The 22,391-nt window shown below is 45.7% G+C and overlaps 1 protein-coding gene across 6 annotated transcripts in view; it reads right to left on the reverse strand.

Annotated features, from left to right (window-relative positions):
• wasf1 (WASP family member 1) overlaps window positions 1-22,391 on the reverse strand; it is a 38,566-nt gene that overhangs the window by 2,706 nt on the left and 13,469 nt on the right. For 2 of the 6 annotated variants that reach the window (XM_078093332.1, XM_078093331.1), the window contains exons 2-9: window positions 20,221-20,375; window positions 19,085-19,219; window positions 12,253-12,406; window positions 10,740-10,857; window positions 6,412-6,495; window positions 3,118-3,174; window positions 2,444-2,607; window positions 736-915 (exon numbers count right to left, since the gene is read on the reverse strand). In XM_078093332.1, coding sequence (XP_077949458.1) covers window positions 736-915; window positions 2,444-2,607; window positions 3,118-3,174; window positions 6,412-6,495; window positions 10,740-10,857; window positions 12,253-12,406; window positions 19,085-19,219; window positions 20,221-20,353 — 1,025 coding nt within the window. In that variant the 5' untranslated portion in view covers window positions 20,354-20,375. The remainder of the gene's footprint in view (window positions 1-735; window positions 916-2,443; window positions 2,608-3,117; window positions 3,175-6,411; window positions 6,496-10,739; window positions 10,858-12,252; window positions 12,407-19,084; window positions 19,220-20,220; window positions 20,376-22,391) is intronic. The other 4 variants (XM_078093334.1, XM_078093333.1, XM_078093336.1 and 1 more) reach the window with 3 other exon arrangements.

Here is a 22,391-nt window from a genome sequence, read left to right on the forward strand (position 1 = left end):
CTTGTGCATCAGCCTCATGTGGAGTTTTGTGCGCTACATCAAATACGGCGAGGCGATAAAGTGAGAAAATTCAATATAGAACACGAGGACTGAAAAAAAACGGCTAGACGACAGAACCTCGGGTCAGAAAGAGTCTGAAGAGTAAATCAAAACGAGATGTCTGGAGAGAGTTTAGCAAGAGGGGAAGATGGCTGCAAGGACTTGTGAAAAATCAATGAGATATTTCTGTGGTGCTGCGGCCTTCTGCTTAATAGTTCCGCCTGATCTCTCCATCCCTCCAAACAGTGACATATGCGGCAAAAGTGCGCTGCAGAAAAAAACAACATGTAACGCGCTCAGTGGCCTTAACGCTGTATTGATCCTGCTCTCAGCCTTTCCCTTTTTTTCCTTCAGCTCTGATCCGCAATACCTCCACCTACACCTCCATCCCTTCTCCTCTGCGTCCTTCTGCGGAGCTCTAACGGAGATAAAAGCAAAAATAAAAAAATGCCAATTACTGAACCTCGTCATCAAGAAGAGAGCGAAAACAAACCAGCAAACCAAATAAACTAACAGGATTGCACTTTGTCTGTGTGTATCTGACAAATAGTAATTAACCCCCCCCCCTCATGGATCTGGTTGTAGCATCAGATGAGCAGAATTGGGAACGTGGAAGAGCCCAACCACGAAAGCGCTCTATTAAAAGCTTTTCCGGTGGGGCGTGAAACTGAGGTTGTGTGTGGTCTCCTGTCCCACCTGATCACAGAGGGTGGCTTGATCTCTCCCAGTGGGTGCATGAGGGGTGGAGGCGGCGGAGGGTCGTGGGGCCGTGAATACATTCTGTCCCCAGTACGGTTCAGCAGCTCGTTCATCTGGGTGTAGGGCAGCGCCGCCAGCGAGAAGGGCCCGTCCAAATGTTCCATGTACGAGGGAGCCCTGAGCACAGAGACATGTCGTCCTTAACTCACAGTTTGTCTGGTTGCCCTTTGAATTCAACTCGCTGATTAAAAAAAAAAAAAAAAAAGTAATCTAGTTTCTGTTGTATTCTTCTTCTATACGTGTAGCGTAGCTCCAGTTCTTCCCTTAAGGCCCCTTAAGACGGAACAAAAAAAGTCTCGCATCCTGCTGACAGCTTGCACTTGCTTCATTCAGTCTCTGTACTCGTCTTCTGGAAGTAAAACGATTTCATATTTCGCCACAGATTTTACCGGATGAAGGTCAACACTCTTCGCGGGGGGCTTCTAACCATCAAAACAACTCGTGAGGCCCTGTCGTGCATTTTTACTGCACATGTCGAGAAGTCCCTTTTGTGCCATAAGCTCTCTAGATTCATCGGAATTATGTTTCAGGAATTTGAAGAAATAAATGCAGAGATTTGAAAAAGAAGTATTACAAAATCACCAATATTCTCCTCCCGGATCCTGTAAATCATCCTACAGGCTGAGGAGGATACAGCATCAGGTTTGGGAACAATGATCATCCAGTGGATCTAAATTTTGACCGTTACACAAAGATGTGTACAACCGTGTAATTACACCTGATCAGAAAGAAAAATAAACTATTTTGGTGATGAAATCAAAGATCGGATGTAATTATGTCCAAGCTTGTCAGATTCTGTTTTTGAGAATTAGTGAGAAAACTACACATTGAGTTGTAATTAGAGACGGCATGTTTATTTTCTCATCGTCTTTGGACCCATCTGATCTAGATATCTTAATATTAAAAAAAGGGAAATACAAGAAGTAGAATCATATGAAGATGGTCAAAGCCAACGATCCATTATTTTACTATGAGGGGCGTAACGCATCTGCCGTTTTTTCTGTATCTTTTAGATATATATTTTTCTTCATTGGGAATGTGCCTCTGCTACAATTATAGTTCCGACGAGGCTCGGTCGGCCGTGCTGTCCTGCTTTTATTGTCCGGGCGAGTGTGTTCATTACGCTCTGCGGCTTTCGGGTGACAAACCAAAGGAGCACTTTCACAACCATCTGTGTGTGCTGACGCTGCGGTGTAATTCCTCATCAGTGCCTGGAGAAAATGCCTTGTGTCAGTGATCCGTGGCACTAACAAATCAGATAAACAATCACTTTGCATGAAATATTTCTTTATTGATCACGTTGCCTGTCAGAGAAATTATGAAATGTGCGCTGGAGACGCAGCGCTTTAAATATAGCTGCGAGTACAAATTGCATGAACTCGTCCCGTTAAGTGGGCAGAATTTATTCATGTAAACTATGTCCTGCTTAAGTCCTGCTGATATATAATACCCGCAGCTCGCCGTGCCGTATTTCAACGGAGTACCAGCAGGCATTTGCCCGTTAGCCCCCATCATTTCACAGCGGCTAGTAAGTAACAGGCGAGGCAGCCCTTACTTTCTCACTTGAAGAAATTCTAATTGCACGCCTGAAAGTACACATAAATATTTTGTACACTCAGAGATGTGTGACGAATACTGGACGTACCTGTTGTCGTGGTAACCAGCAGATCCGTTGGCCTCCCTGTGTTTGTCGTCAGGAATGTCCTGGGCGAGCTCGGCGCCCAGTGCCAGTTTCTGCCACTCCTTCTTCCGATCGTGAGGCATCCGCGGTATCTTCTCGGGCTCCTGCGGGCGCTCGATCGCCTTTATCTATGGCACGGGGAGCGAAGGAAGGAAATGGGGGTAAGAGATGGTTTGTGGATGAAGGGAAAGGATAAGGAGGCGAGCAGGAAGAGAGAAAAAGAAACCAGATTAGCTGCTGTTAACGGCATCCTATTGTCATCATGGCAAGTTACCACTATACAAACAGCCACGAGGGACCGGTTTACAAGTAGAGAATACTGAATGAGCTCTGTGAGGAGGCAGATCCCTCCTGCGTTTAGGCAGCGATGTGGTACAAGCTGGGGAACAGGGAGCGCTCGTCGACTAACTCGGGCCAAATCCAGTTATCGTGCAAGCACGTATTTATACTAGAATATAAACTGACAAAGTTTTAGAACGTTTTTTTTTATACACTCACATAAGGTAATTGATAAATAGCACTTCCTACTACCCAGACCTGAACGTGACGGATTTAAAACACAAACACAAGAAACAAAGCAGCGAGCTGCTGCAGCAGAAATCTGTGTTTTTGAAATAAACGGCTGTATTTCCACATACCTGCCCTGGAAGGTCCAAGTACCTATAGACCTGGTCATACATGCGGGGGTCCTGCAACTATAAGAAAAAGAAGAGAACACAAGAGAAGCACCGGGGGGCCGTGAGGGCGGCAGGGTCACAGAATCAACACGGCACAGGATTGAGCACAACGGCGCGGCACACAGTCGGCCACAAAACACAGAGTAGCCGTTTAGAGAGGGCGGGACTAAAGGGGGGAAAGAAGTGCTGTTAAACAGAAAATGACAACGCTCGGGGGGGGCGGCACAATGCAGGTACTGCAGGACGCAGCGGCACACTCAGTCCAGTCCAAACACACACACACACACACACAGATACACACACTGAAAGAAGACTGAGGTAGAAATAGAGAGATTTCACTGGAATGGAAGGACAAGCTACAAAGGACTTACAACAACAGGTCACACAAAACATGGCAAACACACACACACACACACGCTCGAGTCAACTCCAAATGACACGTGACAGGTCCAAGAACAACAACAACAACAACACTAAAATGAAATTTTAATGAAAGTTTCAAGAAAATAATATGCAATCCAGATAGAAAGAAATGAAACCCATTATCCAGATGTGTTGGGTAAAGGTGTGTGAGCATAAGGCTTAGCAATAGTTTGTGACTACCTTACCTCCAGCCCTTTGGTTTCATACCGAGGATATAAATCTAATGACGGGTCACACATTTGTTTTTCTTTTTTCTTTAAAGCTAAATCGTTTTCTAAAACCGCAGCCCGCAGATTTAGCAAACATTACTATTAGAAGGATTATGCAGCACTTTTATTTTGAGCCCTAAAGGGGGGATTAAAACAAACAATGCCCATCTTCATTGTAATGAACAAACATGCCGCATAGTGCACATCTGCCTGGTGCGCTTTTAGTAGCTTTATGGCAGGAATCTGATATATCAGGCTTTGCATAACAAAGCAATACGTGTTAAGGGAATCAATTGTTGCTTTAGTCTTCTCGGGGGATTTGTTGACAAGAAAAACACTGTCTTATGCTTCAAGTGTAGGTCGGTTTGAAATGAGCTTTAAAGCATGTTGTAGTACGCTGTGGGTGAAGGCATTCCACTCAAACATAATATTCCCTTGTTGGTTCTCTGGCTTCAAAGGAATCAAACATCATACAAAACCTTTTTCTAGGTGGATGTACTCATATTTGTGTGTGTGCTGAGAAATGTTTCAGGACCAGGTAAAAATAAAGAAAGGTGCCTCTGAAACAATCTCCTGATCAATTTCTTCAAGTCACTTAAATCAACCAGGGTGACCCTGCTTATTCCTGTGACCCTGTGCGCACACGTGTGTGCATGCGTGAGCACGTGCAGTGGTCTTCAAAACGTGGGTTGTGATGTTGATGTTGAACGCAAGCGTGGGAATAAATGAATAAATGAATATTGATTAGCTTCTGATTCACAAGGCCCATTTACCCGTGATGAGGCATTGGCTGAGAGTAACACACACACACACACACACACAAACCTGGAGAGACTAATCTTAACCTTTAACCCAACTTTGAGCAACTTTGAGCTTTGAAGCGTCTGATAGGGGGGCTACGTTCAGTCGGACTCCCTAAAGATTCTGCAGTTACCTCGTCAATGCCGATATTTTAGGAAGCCTTTGGACGACATTCGTAAAAACAGGAGTGAACATCTGCAACGGCTTTGGTGTAACAATGAGGGGGCAGGTGGGACAGGTGGTAGACGGATGAAAACCCATAACGCACAATGCCGGCAGACAACCATCTGTCCAACGCAGAGCATCACCGAGTGACGAGCGTGATGCAGCAACACGAATGTCAAATCAGAATGTGTGTGTGTGTGTCGCAGCTGTTATAAATGTGTGTAATATCTGAGGGCTGCGTGCCTCCGCTAGGTCGTCATCTTTCATCCGAATGGACCTGTGCTGGAGGAGAAAGTGTCTGCGCAGGCCCTGCGAGTGTGTGCAGCGCAGCAGTTGTAGATTTCCTGCATGTAGCGAACACTTTTCCTCTGCGCGCACACACACACCTTCATACTCGCTCGTATGCCCATTTCCGCGTGTACCCGCGTGTGTCTCTGCGTGTTTGCCTGAATGTTCAATGCGACAGACTCAGCAGAACTGGGGCTATGCTTCCCCCCCCCGCAGTGAGGCAACTGGACCACCCTGACAATAACACGCACACACAATACACACTTGGTAATCCATTGGATTTGGGTTGTACAGCCTTGCACAGTAATTATCTGAGGCTTCCTGATTTCTTCTGATGACACAATCAAAAATCATAACCATACATTTAAGAAAGGCAAATGTCTACCTGTAGCTATTAGGATATGGATATTTGTAACAAAACAAAGAAGACATCTTTGCTGAAATGTGTCAAAGTGTACTAAACAGATACCAGCAACTCCTCTAAAGGGGGCTTCTCATTCTCATTCCAAAGGCCTGTGCAGTTAATTCAGGTCTGCGATCACCTGGCGTGTGACTGAGTAGTGTTGCTGTTAGTGAAGAGCCTCCATGCTGTGTCGTAAAATCCTCCATTTCTTACTTTGGTGGCTTTATCGTGTAAACCGAGGGTCGTAAAGTGTAACTATGTGCAGGTATTTTTCAACCCTCGACCAAATTAATGTGTTTTTGTGTCAAAGTGGCTAATGTGAGCAACAGTTTGTTGAAATTGATCGAGTACTGAAGGAGAATGCGGCAGACGGCATCCGCTAAAAAGACTGTAATGTGATCGAGCACTTTTAGTGGACGTGAACTGACGGTGAGGAGTTGCCCCAGGCGATTATTACTGCCGCTTTACCGGTTTCCACCTGAAGCATTCTGCTTTGATACTAAAATGTTGTCCCCATCAGTCTTTTAGACAACAAAAACATGGCAAGATAAGGTCGAAGGTTGATGAATTCCCAAATTACCCTTAAAAGCATGACTAAAAAATAGGATCGCTCATTTTTTTTTTTTAATCAGATTCGGCTGAGACTAGAAGTACATTTCCAGTGGCGGTGGATATGGATGTATGCATTGGCAACAACTGTGTGTATTGCACTCTTCTACAACAGAATAAAGATGCTTCAATGGCGTTGTGTATTCTACCAGAGTAGAACTGGGATGCACTCCGGGCAGGTTCGGCAGACAGTGGAGGCTTGTTAGGTGTTGGGTTGGAGGTGGGGAGCTCACTTGTCCACAGCAAACCAGAGGGAGAGTGGATAGAGGGGGGGGGGGGCTGCAGGCTACTGTGTGGGGAGCGGATGCTCTGGTGGAGGGTTGGGGGTTAAGGGAGGGAGACGGGAGAAGCGCTTACCTCTGGGGCAGTGAGGAAGGGAGGAGGGGTTTCGGAAAGGACTCTTATGAGGCCGTTGGGACACACAAGATAAGGCATTTCCAGCTGCAGAGTTAGACCAGGAGTCAGAAAAATGTAAAGCAAAAGGTTCAGAGAAGACAGAGGAAGAGAGATCCTGGAGCGGTATTTCAACATTCCCAATTCCGGGCCGCTAACACCATCCTGGTACCCACTGAGGTGTTCACACGTACGTTGGGTGTCTTCCCGGGGCTTTAAATAGCAGATATTTTCACATACTTTGAGTGTGAAAGTTGTTTTTATTACCATGAAAGTCTGGAGTCTTTCTCCATCGGCTCTTTTATCCCTACATGAATGCTCCGATAATGAGCTGGTGCATATAACCTTAATATATATATTATTTTCCACCTTTCTCAATCCCCATGTTTAAAATAGGTGCAAGAAAAAGTTAGCTGTAATTAAAGAGCTTCATTCTGGCCAGCGCTGCCTGCTACACAATGCAACTGCAGTTTAATGTAGGCTGAAATAATTAGCATGCATATTCTTTTGGATGAGGATAATGATATTTGTTTGCACTAAAGTAGGCAGTGCTTTACTAATAACAGTTTAGGCCACAGCTGCGGAACCACCACGGTCAAAGTTTAATAAATTCCTCTGTTTTATCTGCAATATTACAACATCTGCACATTCAAGTCTCTCTCTCAATACTCTTAGAATTAATGTTTTTTTGCGTTGGACTTCTTCCAATACAGTGTGCCTGGCGAAAAAAGATCCTGTGTGTGTGTGTTGACAGTGAGAGCAGCTGCCGTGGCCCGTAGCAGCAGGGCACTGTACGCCGTGTCGGTCTCAATCCTCCGAGCCGGCTTTCTCAAGTCTCTCGAATGGACCCGAGAGTCGTTGCCGTAGCAACGGCAGCAAGTGGGCCGAGCATGGGAAAGCAGTGAAGACGGAGATGTGACCCTCTTCGTTGACTGCTGATGTACGGGTCCTTTGGAATAAGGCTGGATGTGTAGGAAGAATGTTTTCTTCTGATCGGTGCCAATGTGTAGCATCCTCACTTCCTCATATATAATCCTGATCTGTTCTGATGCGCCCGTCTCTCTAAACTTTTATACAAGTGCGCAGAAGGACTTTATGCAAGACTTAAATTAGTATATTGGTTTTCTCTAAGCTGTTATTGTTGTCTAGTTTGACAACTATCTGTATATCACATTAGCATTGCAAATGTAGTAGCATCAGTCACCTACGAAAGGGGGGAAACCTTTTATACTGGCTCAACAATTCCTTTCAGTCTCATTAACGTGCCTGAAAGTACTATCCTACTTCTGGAGTAGGATAGTACTCAAACAGAAGAAAAAGGCAAAAAATGTAGCTGTATTTCATTATGATGATCAGGCACATTCCGCCGTCTGTGAGCACGATAATGAGCGGCGGAGACAAAGCAGGCGTCTCCACGGGAGTTCCAGTCGCTAGAGACGAACCCCTGATGCAGTGTGATCTCAGAGAGAGCCGGCGATGCTTTCTTCCCCTCTTTTCTCCCCCGGTCCCCGGGACTTTCCTCTCGGTCTCTCCGTCCCCCCTGCGACTGGCTCAGCGCACAGTCTATCGCTAATCCACTGAGAGCGAGGCTAACACAGGAGTTAATGAGATTAGGACACTGTAGGCTTCTTTTCCCTTCCCTCTGTGCTGCTGCTTTTCCATTCATCACTGGCTGCCTAATCTGTGTGTGCCAGTGTGTAACGTGGAGTGTGTGAATTTGGTCTCCGACCAACTATGAGGGATGCGACTCTGAGAGAATATGGCTGTTGATTAAAAGAGACGAAGTAGGGTTTGATCAAGCAATTTAATTATTTTCTCATTTACGCTTTAATGAGGAGGCGCAGTTTCGGAACTGGACCTATTTTGACTGAAAGAAGCCTCTGACATACAAAATAATCTTTACACTTGTAATGTTTAAATTGTACTTCACTCCATCGTGAATTTACTTTTCACCCTTTGCCCACATCTCATGCGGCCCTTTGACCCTCCAGGCTCCAACATTTGATTTGTTTTCTATCCTCTGTTGAGTAAAAGGAATGTTTGACCTGAACCCGTGACCCCTCCCTGTAAACCCGCTGAAATCAGTTCCTGCTCACTCGAAGGCATCAACAACCCTTATCCCGCTTCAGTGGACTCAAGCGGTGATGAGTCGAGACATTTTTTTAAAAGAGTCAGCTACTCAAAGCTGGAGCTCCCTTAAGACACAATCCTGATCTCTATTTATTAAACATGTCAAGGCCTCTTTATTGACCTGAATACCATGTATATTCCTTTTATGTTTATAGGGCAGACTTCTTGTGTTTGTCTTTCCTTCCTTTAAAGCTAGCATTTCAACAAAAAAAAAAAGATTTATATTTGCACGTATTTGCCGCATTATGATATGCGTTGATATCTAAAAACGTTCACATTAGTGATGTAATAACTAAAAAAAGCTGAGAGAGAGAGAGAGAGAGAGAGAGATAGAACAGAGACCTGAGGGTGGAAGGAGAAAGTGAGGCAGAGCTGGAGCTGTCTGTCACGGGACAAAGTGTTGGCAGCTAATCTCAGATAGCGTCACGGTGACTGGCAGGTGGCACGGCCCGTCGGGTCCTTGACACTGCGGCTGAATGCTGGATCATGGTCGATAAAGATCCATTTCATCCTTTGTCTGTGTGTGTCTGAAAGCATCCGGGTTAACGATGGCAAAACTGTCCCATGGAAGAAAAGAAGTGTACTTAAAAAGCAGAGAACGATTTAGCCGGTATCTTTAATCTTCCGTTGAAATATTAAACTGGAGTGCAAAGAATATACATAATTTACAGCGACAAACAGACACGCGCACACGCACTTCATGAACACTGAGACTCAAGAGGCACTGTGAGACGACGGGGCGGAACGATTCAATGAGCTAAGGAAATGTGAGTGTGTGTCCGCATGTAGCGTTGTTCTCCGGAACTAAAGCTGGGGAGCACTTTGTCTATGACAACATATCACCACTATGACGAACTGGCATTTGCATTTATGCTGGTTTTGTACAGCCAGCAGAAGCTACTCCTCTTTCGTCTTGGTTACCAGGGAGACGAGTCCGACCGAATCTGATGTGGTTTCCTGAAAAGGAGCGACAGTGACGACGCCAGCATCTTTCTGAAAAGTGTGATTAAATGCAAGTAACTCTTCATTTTTCTTTCCCTGACTCTGAAGGCTCTCCATAAAACACACACATATCTCCTCCACGCTGTGTTTGCCCCGATACTTCAGACCGCTTATCCTCCACGATGGTTACACAAACCAACAAGTATGTGTACGTAATTCCTCTAATCCAGCCTGCTCCCCTCGTGAATGTCTCCTGGGCCTTTCCTTTGGTCGGCCTTACCAGTACGGGGAAGAGGGAAATGAACATGGCTCCACAAGCAGAGCCCACCTGGGGCTTTAATTACAAGGAAATCATTGGAATGAGCTTCAGCCACAAGGGATGAATGCTAAAACAGAACACAACAGCAAATAAATATCCTTCATTTTACATCCTACCAACTAATTCTTAGCTTGATTTGCCCTCTGTGCCGTACGAGCCAATTCACACAATCGTTAAAAACCTCATCGCCAACGAATTATGTCCTCTTTCATTCACACAAACCCTCGGTGAAAAATCACTCTCCTAGTTCCTCATTGAAATGGGACTATAATAAGCTTTGATTGACTGAAGGGGCAAAATGTGGAGCACGGCCTGCTTCCCACGCATGAAAATGCAAGCTGGTAGTGATTAAGCTCCTGATGCTCAGAGTGGGAAACCCCTCTTTTCTGAAGAGGGGGGTGGGGGGGGGGTTAAAGCTCTGCATTTGTTGAGGGATACGAGCGCTTTTCTTCAACTTATGTGACTCCGCTGCATAAAAATCTAACTTCAGATTGCACGTGTGTGTGTGTGTTGCGTGTGTGCATTTTATTGTTTGTTTGTCCCAATGTCGCATTAAGAAGAAGATGTGATCATCACACAGGTAATGAGCAGAAGGCTCGATTGAAGGAAGACGTGATTCATCTCCGTGTGGAGGCAAACCAATGCATCGGTCTGCAGCCGGGACTGTGTTTCTATCAGTGTATTCAAGCAGGACACGTCGATCCTCATCTACGGAGACAACAGGAAGCCCGTTGATCACTCGCACTGCGTGTCCTCCCACTGGCTAACCTCGGTGCTCGAGTCCTCACATCCCACCACAAACACGTCAATCTACCGCAGCAACAGGAATCAGAACGGCCCCCGAATCGCTGACCACAAGGTGAAATGTGCGGCGCTTGTTGTTGTTGTTGTTCTGACATACCTTCTGTTTCCGCCTCTCCTTCCTCTTGTCCTCCGTGTCCTGCAGCATCTTCTCTCTCCACAGGTCAAAGAAGTAGGACGGGTTGGTGTAGAACTTCAGGCCTTCTTTCCCGTCGTCCCTGCAGACGGACAAAAGAGACGCAGGAATCGCATTGCATTATGGTTGTTGTGCTCCTTTTTTTTTTTCTAAGGCTAAATAATGACAAGAATGTATTTTAGAGGCTGATGTTTATCCTCAAAGGTTTTCTGCCCGTGTTGGTCACACAATAAACTGAATATTTCTTTCTTTGACATTCGGAGACATTTTAGCCTGGGAAAAAAATACAATGCGAATTACGAATGATTCAATCAAGAAAATGAGGCATCCATCAACAACAGGAGCTCCAGATGTAGATGATGCCACATTTCAAATTAAGCTCTATTCAATTTACAGCTCCAACAAACTATTAATGTCATCGTTGACCCAATTATTCTCTTGTACAGCGAATGGTAGAAAGAGAAACTCCTGATTTCCCAGAGTTCGAGGTAAATACTTCTATGCTTTGTTTAATCTCGCACAACGTAATCAATTCATGATTAATAGCTCATGTCCTGTGTTATCATTCATTCTCTCTCAACTCTGCTCTGCTCTCGGTTGTCACTTCACTCGCATTACAGAAGCCTTTGTGGTTGGTGGTCACTGGGGGGGGGGGGGCAGCGCCACGATTACAGGGAGGGAAACGGAACAAGACTTCCGACAGACTCAGGTAGTAATCCCATCGAAAAGGTCCTCCTTGACGAGGAGATTAACCTCCAGCGATGTTCTCCAGAGACGTCATCTTCAATATATCAATACGGCAATAAGCCTTGCAAATTGTCCCGGTGATGTCGGTCTCTCTTTCCTTCCTGGCCTGTTTCTAAATGGCCATCTGCACTCGTATTTCCATTTGTGAAATGTATGGAAAACCTTTCAAAGATGGGAGCGTTCTCAATCACGCCCTCAATAACCAAACAACAGCCCTCTGCTGTCTGTGTTTGACAAATCATCAGCCTTCAGTTTGCAAACTCTGCCAAACAGTTCTTCACCCACTGGGAGACACTAACCATGGAGCAAGGCATTTTTTTGGCAGGTAACCGGAGCTAACTTCCTGTACATCCATCCATTCATCTATTTTCATCTGCTTATCCGGGGTTGGGATAACAATACGCGCACCGACACAAGTGTACAAGCAGGTTCGGGTGTTTTTTGTGTGCAAAAGTATGATGCTGAAGAATGGGTCAAATAACAGCAAACGAAGAAATAAATATAAAAAAAGATTGTCAGGTTGAGAAAAAGCTGCAGTTAAACCTTCCAGGTGTATGTAACGTCACTTTTTTACTTAAAGAACGATGTTGCTTCTCAATCAACGACACGTGGGCTCAACGTGCACATTTGAACTTACTTTTAGTATACGATTACTTTAAAAAAACAAAACTTCCAGTGCAACCAGAAAACCCAGACAGCGTTTTGTGAAGTGATGAAACTGGAGTCTGACCTGTAGGGGCTGAGGATGTTGAGGGGTGGCGGCCGCTCGCACGTCTCGAAGCTCTCCTGCAGCGGGACGGGCAGCGACTTTCGGTCAAACAGCTGCTGGTCCTGAATGGTGGAACTCCTGAAGGCCTTCCTCATGGTGATGTCCTGAAGAGACACTACGGGGCAGAAGGAGGAGAGTATTGGTCAGGCCAGGCTAACCCTGACATCTGTCAGACGCCGTGGAGATAAATGCACGTCTTTTGTACAGCTGACGCGGGGTGAGAGAATAACTCAACGCTGCACAGCTGAATCTTTCAGAAAGAAAACAGGTTGCGGAAAAATTGCTGAGGGGAAGACGGAAAAAAAACAACCACACTTATGCGAACCCTCAATCTGGTCGGGCCATGTAGAAAAAGAAATAAATCCGCTGCGTCGCAACTGGATCTGAATTAAACATGAGGGAATGACAAATGGATACACTTCAATGGCGCCCAGACTGAAAGTCATGTGGCATACAAAAGGAATATTGTATCGTACGACACACAAAAATAAAACATCATATAATCGGATACTGAACTATTTATTACTATAAGCCAATCAAGTAGAACAATGGAGTTATCAGGACCTTCATTGACGTCTGGGTAATTACATCCGCCACCTGAGGCACTGAAGTATCACTATTAACAAACACCAGCAGGGCTCGGTAAGTAACCCTCTGGGAGAGAGAGGGAGAGCGACGGGGGAGGGGGGGGTGATAATAGAACTGCTCGGACAGAGCCGAGTCAGTGGACGTAAACAGAGGACGGATTAATGAGCCACTAACGGCAAAACAAAGAGCAGGAGCGCGCACACACACACACACACACACACACACACACACACACACACACACACACACACACACACACACACACACACACACACACACACACACACACACAGGAAGCATTCCCTAGATAGGAGGATGCGTTGATGGCGAGAAGAGGATGAGAATATATAAGAGAAGGCGGTAAAGACGATAAAAACTAGCATGCGGAAAGAGAAGAAAGAACCAACAGCCATAAAACAGACAACGAAAATCTATTGAACGGTGCCTCTGCTTTTGACCATTTTTTCTTTGTGTTTTGTTTTTAACTTAATTTGTATTGTGGTTTTACTCATGTCATGTATATGTATTTTATGGCTGTTTTTTAACAATGTGTGCTGCTGCCTTCTTGGCCAGGTCGCCCTTGAAAATGAGATCTCGATTTCAATGGGACTTTTACCTGGTTAAATAAAGGTTAAATAAAATAAAATAAATAAAAAGACAAATTATGACCTCTGTAAGAGAGAAATGTGAGACATGTCCCAAAGTGAAGGAACCTGAAGGACTATTGGTCAATGTCTCATTTCATGGGGAAACAAAGCAGAACTGTCCAATAGGAAGGTACATCTGTGGACCGAGATCTTTACTCAACTCCTGGATCAGCGACACAAGAGGTGAGTAATGAAAATAAATAAATAAATCAGTGGCATGACAATTACTGCAATCACAGGGGAGTGAGTCATATGGAGATCGATACATTTGATGAAGATCAAAGTGATGCTTTGGGGATCCCTGTCGGCCTTTTCGCTGCCTGCCTTCACTCTTTCCACTGAAAGGTCAGAGTGAAGGTCGGGCAAGTGTAACACCGTTCTCCCTCCCACTGATGATTTGACATTGGGGAACTCTAGAGTGATGACAAACAACCCGCCGGGGGCAAGAAGGAGCCCTCGGCCAACCGGTGAGTGTCAATCTGACGTAGCTGAGTGCTCCGCGCCGACCTAGAACGCCGTGACCCGCCGCCCCGATGCTTTTAGGGAGAGCAGAGCGTCAGATGGTGTGACTAAAATGTGAAGAGGCAAAAAAAACAACACACGTTGAGAAACTGTGTGTGTGGGTGGTGTGTGTGTGTGTGTGTGTGTCAGGATGATTCTGATGCAGACTGAGGTGGCCATAAGTCTCTGCCAGGCAACACTGAGCACTGATCAGTATGGACACACACACACGCACACACACAATCACTGATATCGAATTACAAAATGTCACTTATGCAGCTGAACTACCAATTACGCCCGTTTAATGAAGACATTCAGCTAATGAGAAAAATGTAAGTGAACTTTGAGTGAGTGAGTTAGTGAGGAGGTTGTAAGCTTATGTGTGTGTGTGTGTGTGTGTGTGTGTGTGTGTGTTTGTGTGTCAAGTGGAGCAGCAGCCCCAGATCTCAGCCTGTGAGACTTCTTATCAGCAAGCTGGTGGTGGAGAGTTTATCTCTCTCTCTCTCTCTCATATCTGTCTCTGAGACCGATAACATCTGGCTGAAACACACTCAACCAAAGAGAGGTGAGGAGGTTATGTTGCAAACACACACACACACACACCTCAGCTTCCCTTAAAAGGTTCAAGGAAATTCAGTTTTTTGTCTTCCCTCTTTGCCCCCGGTCTCATTACGATGCATTCCTACACACAACTTCTGAAGATTTGAAAAAGCATTGGCCGAATCTTTTACCATGCACATGGCCCTTCATCTCACTATATTTCCCCTCCTGCAGCCCTTAATCAATCTTCCTCCTCATAGTTTTTGGTCATTTCTTTCCCACCCCTTTCTTCTTTATGTTGAAAATATGCCCTCTCTTTTATTTGGTCCTCTTACTGACTCTTCTTGTATAAACACGGGATGCTACAAGGTAACTGAAGAAGTGAGTAAATGAACTATGTGCATTGGCTAAACATTTTGGTTTTGGCCTTTAGAAGGCTTTAATCAGTGTTTCTTACTCCGGTCTACTGGTCATCACCCACAATGCTTCTGGGTGACCTATCATAAGGGTAAATTATAACTTCTCCATAATTGCTGAGATGTTACACCTTATAACGCCGCTCCGACCGATGGTGTCATCACAGAGGAGTGGCACCCAGGCCCTCCCTCAGGCAAACAAGGTCACCTCCGTCAACACCTTCGCCATTGTTAGCACCGTTGGCATTGTTAGCACTGTTAGCTGGGTGTCGCGGGTCGTTGAGATGCATGAGAAGCAATTGTTGCCTCAAAAACGTATATACACATACGGATAAACACTTGTATTAAAACGGAACAAAGATTGGATATTGCCTTCAAATCGTCCTGCTCGTTGATTAGCAGCATTGCTTCAGTGATATTCCCAAAAATAAACTCTGTGGTGAAATTGAGATATAAAATGTCATATACACTGTTGTTTTTTTGAGGCATTTTTCATCCGTTTGAATATTGTATTGTTTTTAATAAAAAGGAGGCCAAGCGCTTATTGGCACAGCGGACAAATATATAGACAATCTTCCCTCCTCAATATTCAGTGTTAAACTAACTCCACCCACTTAATTCCAGTTTACATGTGAACCACCTACAGTGAACAAAACAACTTGGCACGCAGCTCTCGAGCACACGCCAACGTTTTCTGAATCAGCTGCACGACACAGGTCTGCTAGATTAAGGGTCATCTAAGAATCTTCAAGGGCAATAAAATAAAATAAAAAATGATTGTTTAAAACGATAAAAGCCTTTAAGAAGATGAATGTTTCCAGACACGGAGGAAAATAAAGATACATTAAATCACAAATAGGAGTTTTGTAGTTTGTAGTTTTATAATATACCCATTATAAACGGCATTTACAGCTACGGCTTTGGTAGGTGTTTTAATAGTCACGCCAGCAAAGCTTATTTGAATAGACCTTAATGGGAGAAACGGAAAGACTGGCGGCGATGAAAGGGAGATGAGCAGAGGTACATAAATAATAAAATAAGGGTTAGCAAACAGGAGAAGGGGAAAAAAACAAGAAGCAAATAAAGAAAGATCAAAAGGCATGTGAGGGACTGGAAAACGGAAAATTGGCAATAGTACTGATGGAAAAAGCAGGAGTAAAGAGAGACTATGGAGTAAATTAAGAAACAGTCGGATCCCACAGGGACTAGGGGGTCGTGGTGGGGGGCGGGGGGGCTCCTGCGGCCAGCGCGGTGATATAACGCTGGCGTTAAATAGGGGTTACAGCCCATTGGTTTGGTTGGCTGGAGTGATAGTGGGAGGGCAGCCTGACAGCACACAAATAGCATCCACGCAAGGGGGGGGGGGGGAGCAGAGATCAATCAGAGAGATGTGAGTGGGCAAGGGTGGACAACAAAGACAGGAGGTGTGTGCGGTCGGGGGGGGCAGTCAGCGGTCAGAAGAGAAGGGGTGCAAAGGCCTGAAGGGAACGACGTTGCTCTTTAAAAAGGTTTATTTAGCAAACGGTGTGTGTGTGTGTGTGTGTGTGTGTGTGTACACGTGTGTATTGTGCAGTCATCCATCTTATTAAGCACTTTTGACCTCAAGCCACAGCACACAAGATGACACCGCACACGTTCCTCTAGCCCAACGACCTTCAGCTGAACATCTTTCATGAGTCCGTGTGGCGACATCGTTCCCTTCAGTGCGTCTGTGCAGCATTTCATTCCTGCAGCCCTCCCGCTGTTTCGCATCTGTGTGAGCGACCGAAACAGCCGGGATTGATCTCTATTCCCAAAACGGGGAGGAAGCAGCAAATATTCGGGTTGATCTTAACCCATGCTGTATTAGAAGAGTTGCACCTGGCGATTCAGACCATAAACTCACATTTAAAATAGTTACAGAGGTAATAAATCCAGTGAGAAGTAGTAATTTCATCATAGCCATCCATGCAATCAAACTTCTTTTTCTAACCACAGGAGTCGCCCTGCAGCTGGCCATTTATCCGCCTGGTGCTGAGGCAACGGAATCGGTGATGCTGCGTGATGAGGACGAGGGAAACCAGTCTGTTTGCAGAGTGGGCGGCGTCCTGAATGATGCGGCGGGCCTTATTCTCCCCCACGCACACGCTGGTTTAACTGTCTCCAACACGTGCCTGTTGACTGAGGTGTACGTTGTCCAATGAATCACGACACATCGCTGTTGCTCTGGTTGAGGTTAGCGGAGTTAGCTGATGGAGCGGGGGCGGTCTTTCCTAGTTCACAATCATCATATTTTTTTTTTTTACAGTGATTCACCGCAAGTCCTCGCTGTAAAGGCTGGAAGTACCACGGCTAGCGAGTAGCCTAACTTCCCCGTGAATAAGAATCATTTACAATCTGTTAGTTGGTCACAAAATGTCTATTTCTTTTGTCATTGCGGGTTTTTAAAGCACTTGGCACAACAGTATCTGTAGAATACATATTGTGTGCTCCCCTCTCCCCGATCCTACCATCCTCCCTCCCCTAATTTATCCCTCCACAGTCCTGATTTATGGTCCCCTCCTTGCCTGCACTTTCCTCCCCTCTTCTTCCCTCCTTTCATGGCGACCACAGACCCACGCTGACGATTACAAGGCCAGCAGTGCGATTGTGCTAAAAGCATGCACTTTCCACTATTTACAGCAGAATGTGTTTGAGAGGATAAAGACAGGGCGGAGGGGGAAGGGGGGGCTGAAGGGGGCATTTACGGGAAGAACGGGAAAAAAAAACACACGCTTAAACCCCTCCAACGACTCTCCATCTGTCAAATTATTAATATTCTTTTTTTACAATTGTCGGGACAGGAGGAGAGTTAAGCAGGCTTGTCTATTTAAAATACCATTTATTAGGCCTTCCAATGAGTTGCACTGAGCGGGAAATCTTCAACCCGCAGAAGAGGCCATTTCTACCTGGCCCAGAAAATTCCGCGGTGCAATTCTTTTACACTCCACTGCTTTTGCTGCAGTGCCCTGTATTATGCGCCCATCCCTCTATCCTTCCATCTTTCTTGCTCTCTCCTCCGAATCCTCTGACTCCCATCCGCCCTCCCCCCCCAAAACCCCTACCACCGCACACTTAAACTGCCACTGAGCTGATCCTTATCCACTGTCTCTACAGCCAGTGCTTCAGGCAGAAGGGTGGGAAGTCAAGCCTATTTATGACGGGATGCGCGAAACACACACGTGCGCACGTGATCACTCATAATCACCGTACAGATGCACAAGCATGACATGAATATGGACAAAAGCCATGTGCCGAACAATAAAGACTGGCTTTGCTGTTATTTCCCATCTATAGATGTGTATCTTATCAGATAAACACTACGATCTTATCAGGGGAATGCAGGGGAATATAGTGGGCCTTGTTGCATGAAAGAAGGAGTGCATGAGTGTGTCTTTGCACTTCAACCTCTGAAGAAGAATAGTATGGATTCACTTATCAGTCCACAACAGACTTCTACATTTAGATCACGTACACAATCGTTTAATTAGGACGGCTGCAGTCACAGGGGTAAGATGAAAGGGTGGTGGGCAGAGAGCAGGAAGAGGAGACTGGCAGGTGAAAGGGGAGGCAATGAGAAAGAAGAAAACAGGATGCACGGCTAGGGCGCATTTATCTGGATCTTGAAGAGTCCATTCCGCAAACCCTTTAAAACCCAATCCCGCGAGCCTGTAAAAGCTAAGAAACAATTCATCCGCTTGTAAAAAAAAAAAAAATGAAAAAAAGAGGCCACCGAAAGGCTGCGCTCGCATTCCCGAGTGGATCCCGGTGAGCCTTTTACTGTCTCCGTGTCAGTGACAAGGAAGCAGTTAGAGTAGCATTGTGCAGAGCCGTAAACAAACCGCTGGCCCGTGGGGAATCGATGCGGTGCCTTGGAGCATGGGATTAAACCGCTGCGCTCCCCCGTCTTTTTACTTTGTGCCCATTGCACTCGCCTGCAGCTACGCTACCCTCTCACCCTGCCCCCCCCCTACCCCCAACAAGGCACCAACAAGTGCACATCCACTTTGGTGCAGTAAGAGCTGAAGGTGTGACTGTGTGTGTGTGTGTGTGTGTGTGTGTGTGTGTGGTTACACCACTCACATTCCTCCTCTTTGGGGTCCAGCTGTGTGACACTGATGGAGAGGCGGTCCACGCGCTCTTGCAGGGAGTTAACCCGGAAAGAGAAGGTGTGGGCCTCGTTGAACAGCTCTCCAAAAAGGTCTTCTGCATATTTGCCTGTTGAGAAACACACACACACAAACACACAGCAGAAAACTGTTTTAAAAGAACATATTTCATTCACAAAAAAACAAAAATCAAATCCATTCACTTTTGTACGCAGCAGTGTTTTTTCTTCTTTTAATTCATTTTTTCTCCCCGAGTGTCATTTCTCGCTTTTCACCAGCCGTTGGTTCGGTTTCACATCAGCGGTCTCGGGGGACCTGGAGTCTACAACTCTGAGCTCCTCTTTTTGTTGTGAAAAGCTTCACTAAAAGGCTTTTTCCAGACACAAAAAGAAGCCTAGGAGTGCGTTCTTTGTGGAGCGTCACAGCTTAAAGATGTGAGATAAGCGATGGCGTGGGAGTTTGAGGAACGCTGTGTCAGCGGCGACTGGGAGTCCTTTGCGGCGATAACGACGGAGGCCGACAGCTTAGATGGAGATTTGAGACAGCTGTGTGATAGGATGTATTTTTTTTTAAAAGAGGAAAACTGTTACTAATGCTGTTCTCTAATGGTAACTCTTGTTAAATGGTAAATATTCTGGACGGCGGGGCAGCATGACATCGTGTCTGTCCGTCAGTAAAGTGTGCCAAACTACTTCTGAACTGGGTGACGGCACATCCGTCTCTACTGCTGCCCGAAGTGATTGATCCCTCCCGGGGGGCGCTGGGATTTTTATAACTGAACGATCAGGACGCACGCTGCCACAAAGCTGAACACGTTACACATTCAATTGAATGGCAAAGCGTGTCCAAACTGTCGACTGGTACTGTGTGTGTGTGTGTAGAAAATAAAAAGACTGAACCACAAGACAAAGTAGTGTAAGAAGTTTTCATCATTAACTGAATATGCATTTGCAAAAACGATTATCAAAATTGACGGTTAGTTTCAGGAATATTGAAATACCGGCAATGTACTATCGGAAATAAAAACGGACAAGCATTAGCTGACTCAGAGCCGAACATCCGAGCGGTGAACAGTGTGTGTGTGTGTGTGTGTGTGTGTGGGCCACTCACTGAGGCTGCTGAGCTGGCGTATGACGTTGGCCAAGGAGATGTTAGTCACACACTCCAGCTCATTCTTGATGTTCCTTGGCAGCACCGTGTGGCACAGGTGCCGGGGCTCGATGGTGCGCTTCACCAGCGGCATCCTTCTGCTGTGACACCACTACCTGCAGGAGGGAGGTGCAGAGGGGCAGGACGGAGGGGGGGGGGGGCAATGAAGAGAAACGTTTGTCATACCTTGTCATTTAGCTTGAGTGGACACAAATAGAAAGGAACTTTTAGTTTTCGCTCGGACCACCCAGGGATCGAGTCTCGGGGCAGAAAGGCATTTTTATGGGATTCCCGAAAGAAAGAGAAGAGGGCGGCTGAATAGCAGCCATGTCACCTTGTCCTTTTCCTCACGCGGTGCCCGGCTAACAAGCATTTCGTCCGCCCCCTCGCCCGTGCTAATGGCATTAAGGGGGTGCGGTGACGTTCTGCTTTGGTCCAATTCTCCTGCGCTCACTGCCAAAGCGAGGCCGATTTCCCAAAAACACAGAAGAAACGGAGAGTGAAGCTATTCCTGCATGTTTGCAGAGCCTTATTAAAAAACGCCACCAGAAACTAACAGCATGACCTTTTATCTCTGCTGTGATGAAGTCATTGAAGTCACTGTGATTGAAGATCAGCTGACCAGCTGATTGACAGTGATAAGGCCTTGTTAAAGCACTGATTCAACGCTAATTGACGAATGGGTGCTTTTCATTTCCGTCTGTATCCTTGGCCGTGTTTCCGTCACCGAGGGATCAACATGACTATTGACCGTATCCATAAAAATGTAGGGCAAGGGAGGCTATTCTAGGAAGTGGCCCAGCTATGGATTGTTGGCGGGGAGGGAGAGGGAGCCCAGCGAACGGCTTTGTTGAGGCGATTCGTCTGGGAAGCATCTTAACTGGGGGGGCAAAGACGCCCATAAAAAGGAGAGAATGAGGACCTGCCCGTCGTTTTAAGATGGAACGAGATACAAACCCAAACTCTACTCTTTACAAACATCTTCTCCTGATTGGGTACCTCTTGACCTGGTGTGCGCTGACATTTTCTACAGCCTCCAGAGGTTTTAGTAATGAAGGGCCAATCCAACGCTCGCCTCTTCGTTTTTTAAGGTGTTTCCCTTTTAACATGCAGGCCTAAAGCTACTTAATGTAACATCTACCGTTATGGGGGTCATCTTTCTTTGCACGTGCTGAGGGGGCTGGTTTTACGCTGCCATCAAAAGGTGACCCCATGTAGAATGACCTTTAGTAGGAATCAGGCTGGCTGAGGTTTGATTGCATTGAACAAACTTCTCATTGGATTCCTTTATATTACATCCTGGCGCCAAAACGAACAAAGAAAATGAAAAAAAGCACAATTTAAAAAGTATTGTTATCCAGTTTTTGTTCCACAAACATTTAGATGGAAGAAGCTTTTTGGAGGGTAGCGTGCCCACAAACCCTTTTAATAAGTCCCGTGTTTGGGCAGCTGTTTTTCATAGGTCACGCTTCGACTACGAGCGGAAATCCTCAAGCCACGACTCCCTTCCTGCACGTCGGTTTGGGGGCCGTTTTGGCAAAGTACAGTTTGCCAAAAAAAAAAAAACAGGTCCAGGCTGAGACACGTCAGTGGCTATAACCGTTTCTTCCCTCCATCCCTCCTCCAGCAACCTCACCCTCCACCCCCTTGCCCTTTCAAGTGGACCCGTCCAACTTGTAATGTCAGAAGTCACGCGGGGAATGATGAAATAGGTCAAGGCAGAAAGAGTGGCGTTGAGTGAAAAGACCGATTTAATAAATAATGTGTCAATGAGTGGAAAGAAAAACAAGGAACATCTTGATTCTGAGGGAGTGCAACATTTAAAAGATAACCAGTTCACTCTCCAAAAATACTGTTGAATAAGCGTCGACGATGCGAACCCCTCACAAAAATCACCCCAGCAGCAAACGAGGAGGTGGAGGAGGAAGGAGTGACGGAGCGGCAGGTGAGCAGCAGCCTGGTTCCTCAGATTCAGGTGCACTTATTTCAGTGAGAAAAATTTGAGGTTCATTGTTTCACTCATATTATTAACAATTTATTATTTACTTCGGCCGTTAGTGTAAATTGCAGCAAATGCCCACTAAAACATATTTGCTCATAGGCCCATAAATGAATAGACCCATATAAATATA

The sequence above is a fragment of the Gasterosteus aculeatus genome, chromosome 18 (genome assembly GCF_964276395.1).
Source record: "Gasterosteus aculeatus chromosome 18, fGasAcu3.hap1.1, whole genome shotgun sequence".
In the NCBI taxonomy this organism is placed as follows: domain Eukaryota; kingdom Metazoa; phylum Chordata; class Actinopteri; order Perciformes; family Gasterosteidae; genus Gasterosteus; species Gasterosteus aculeatus.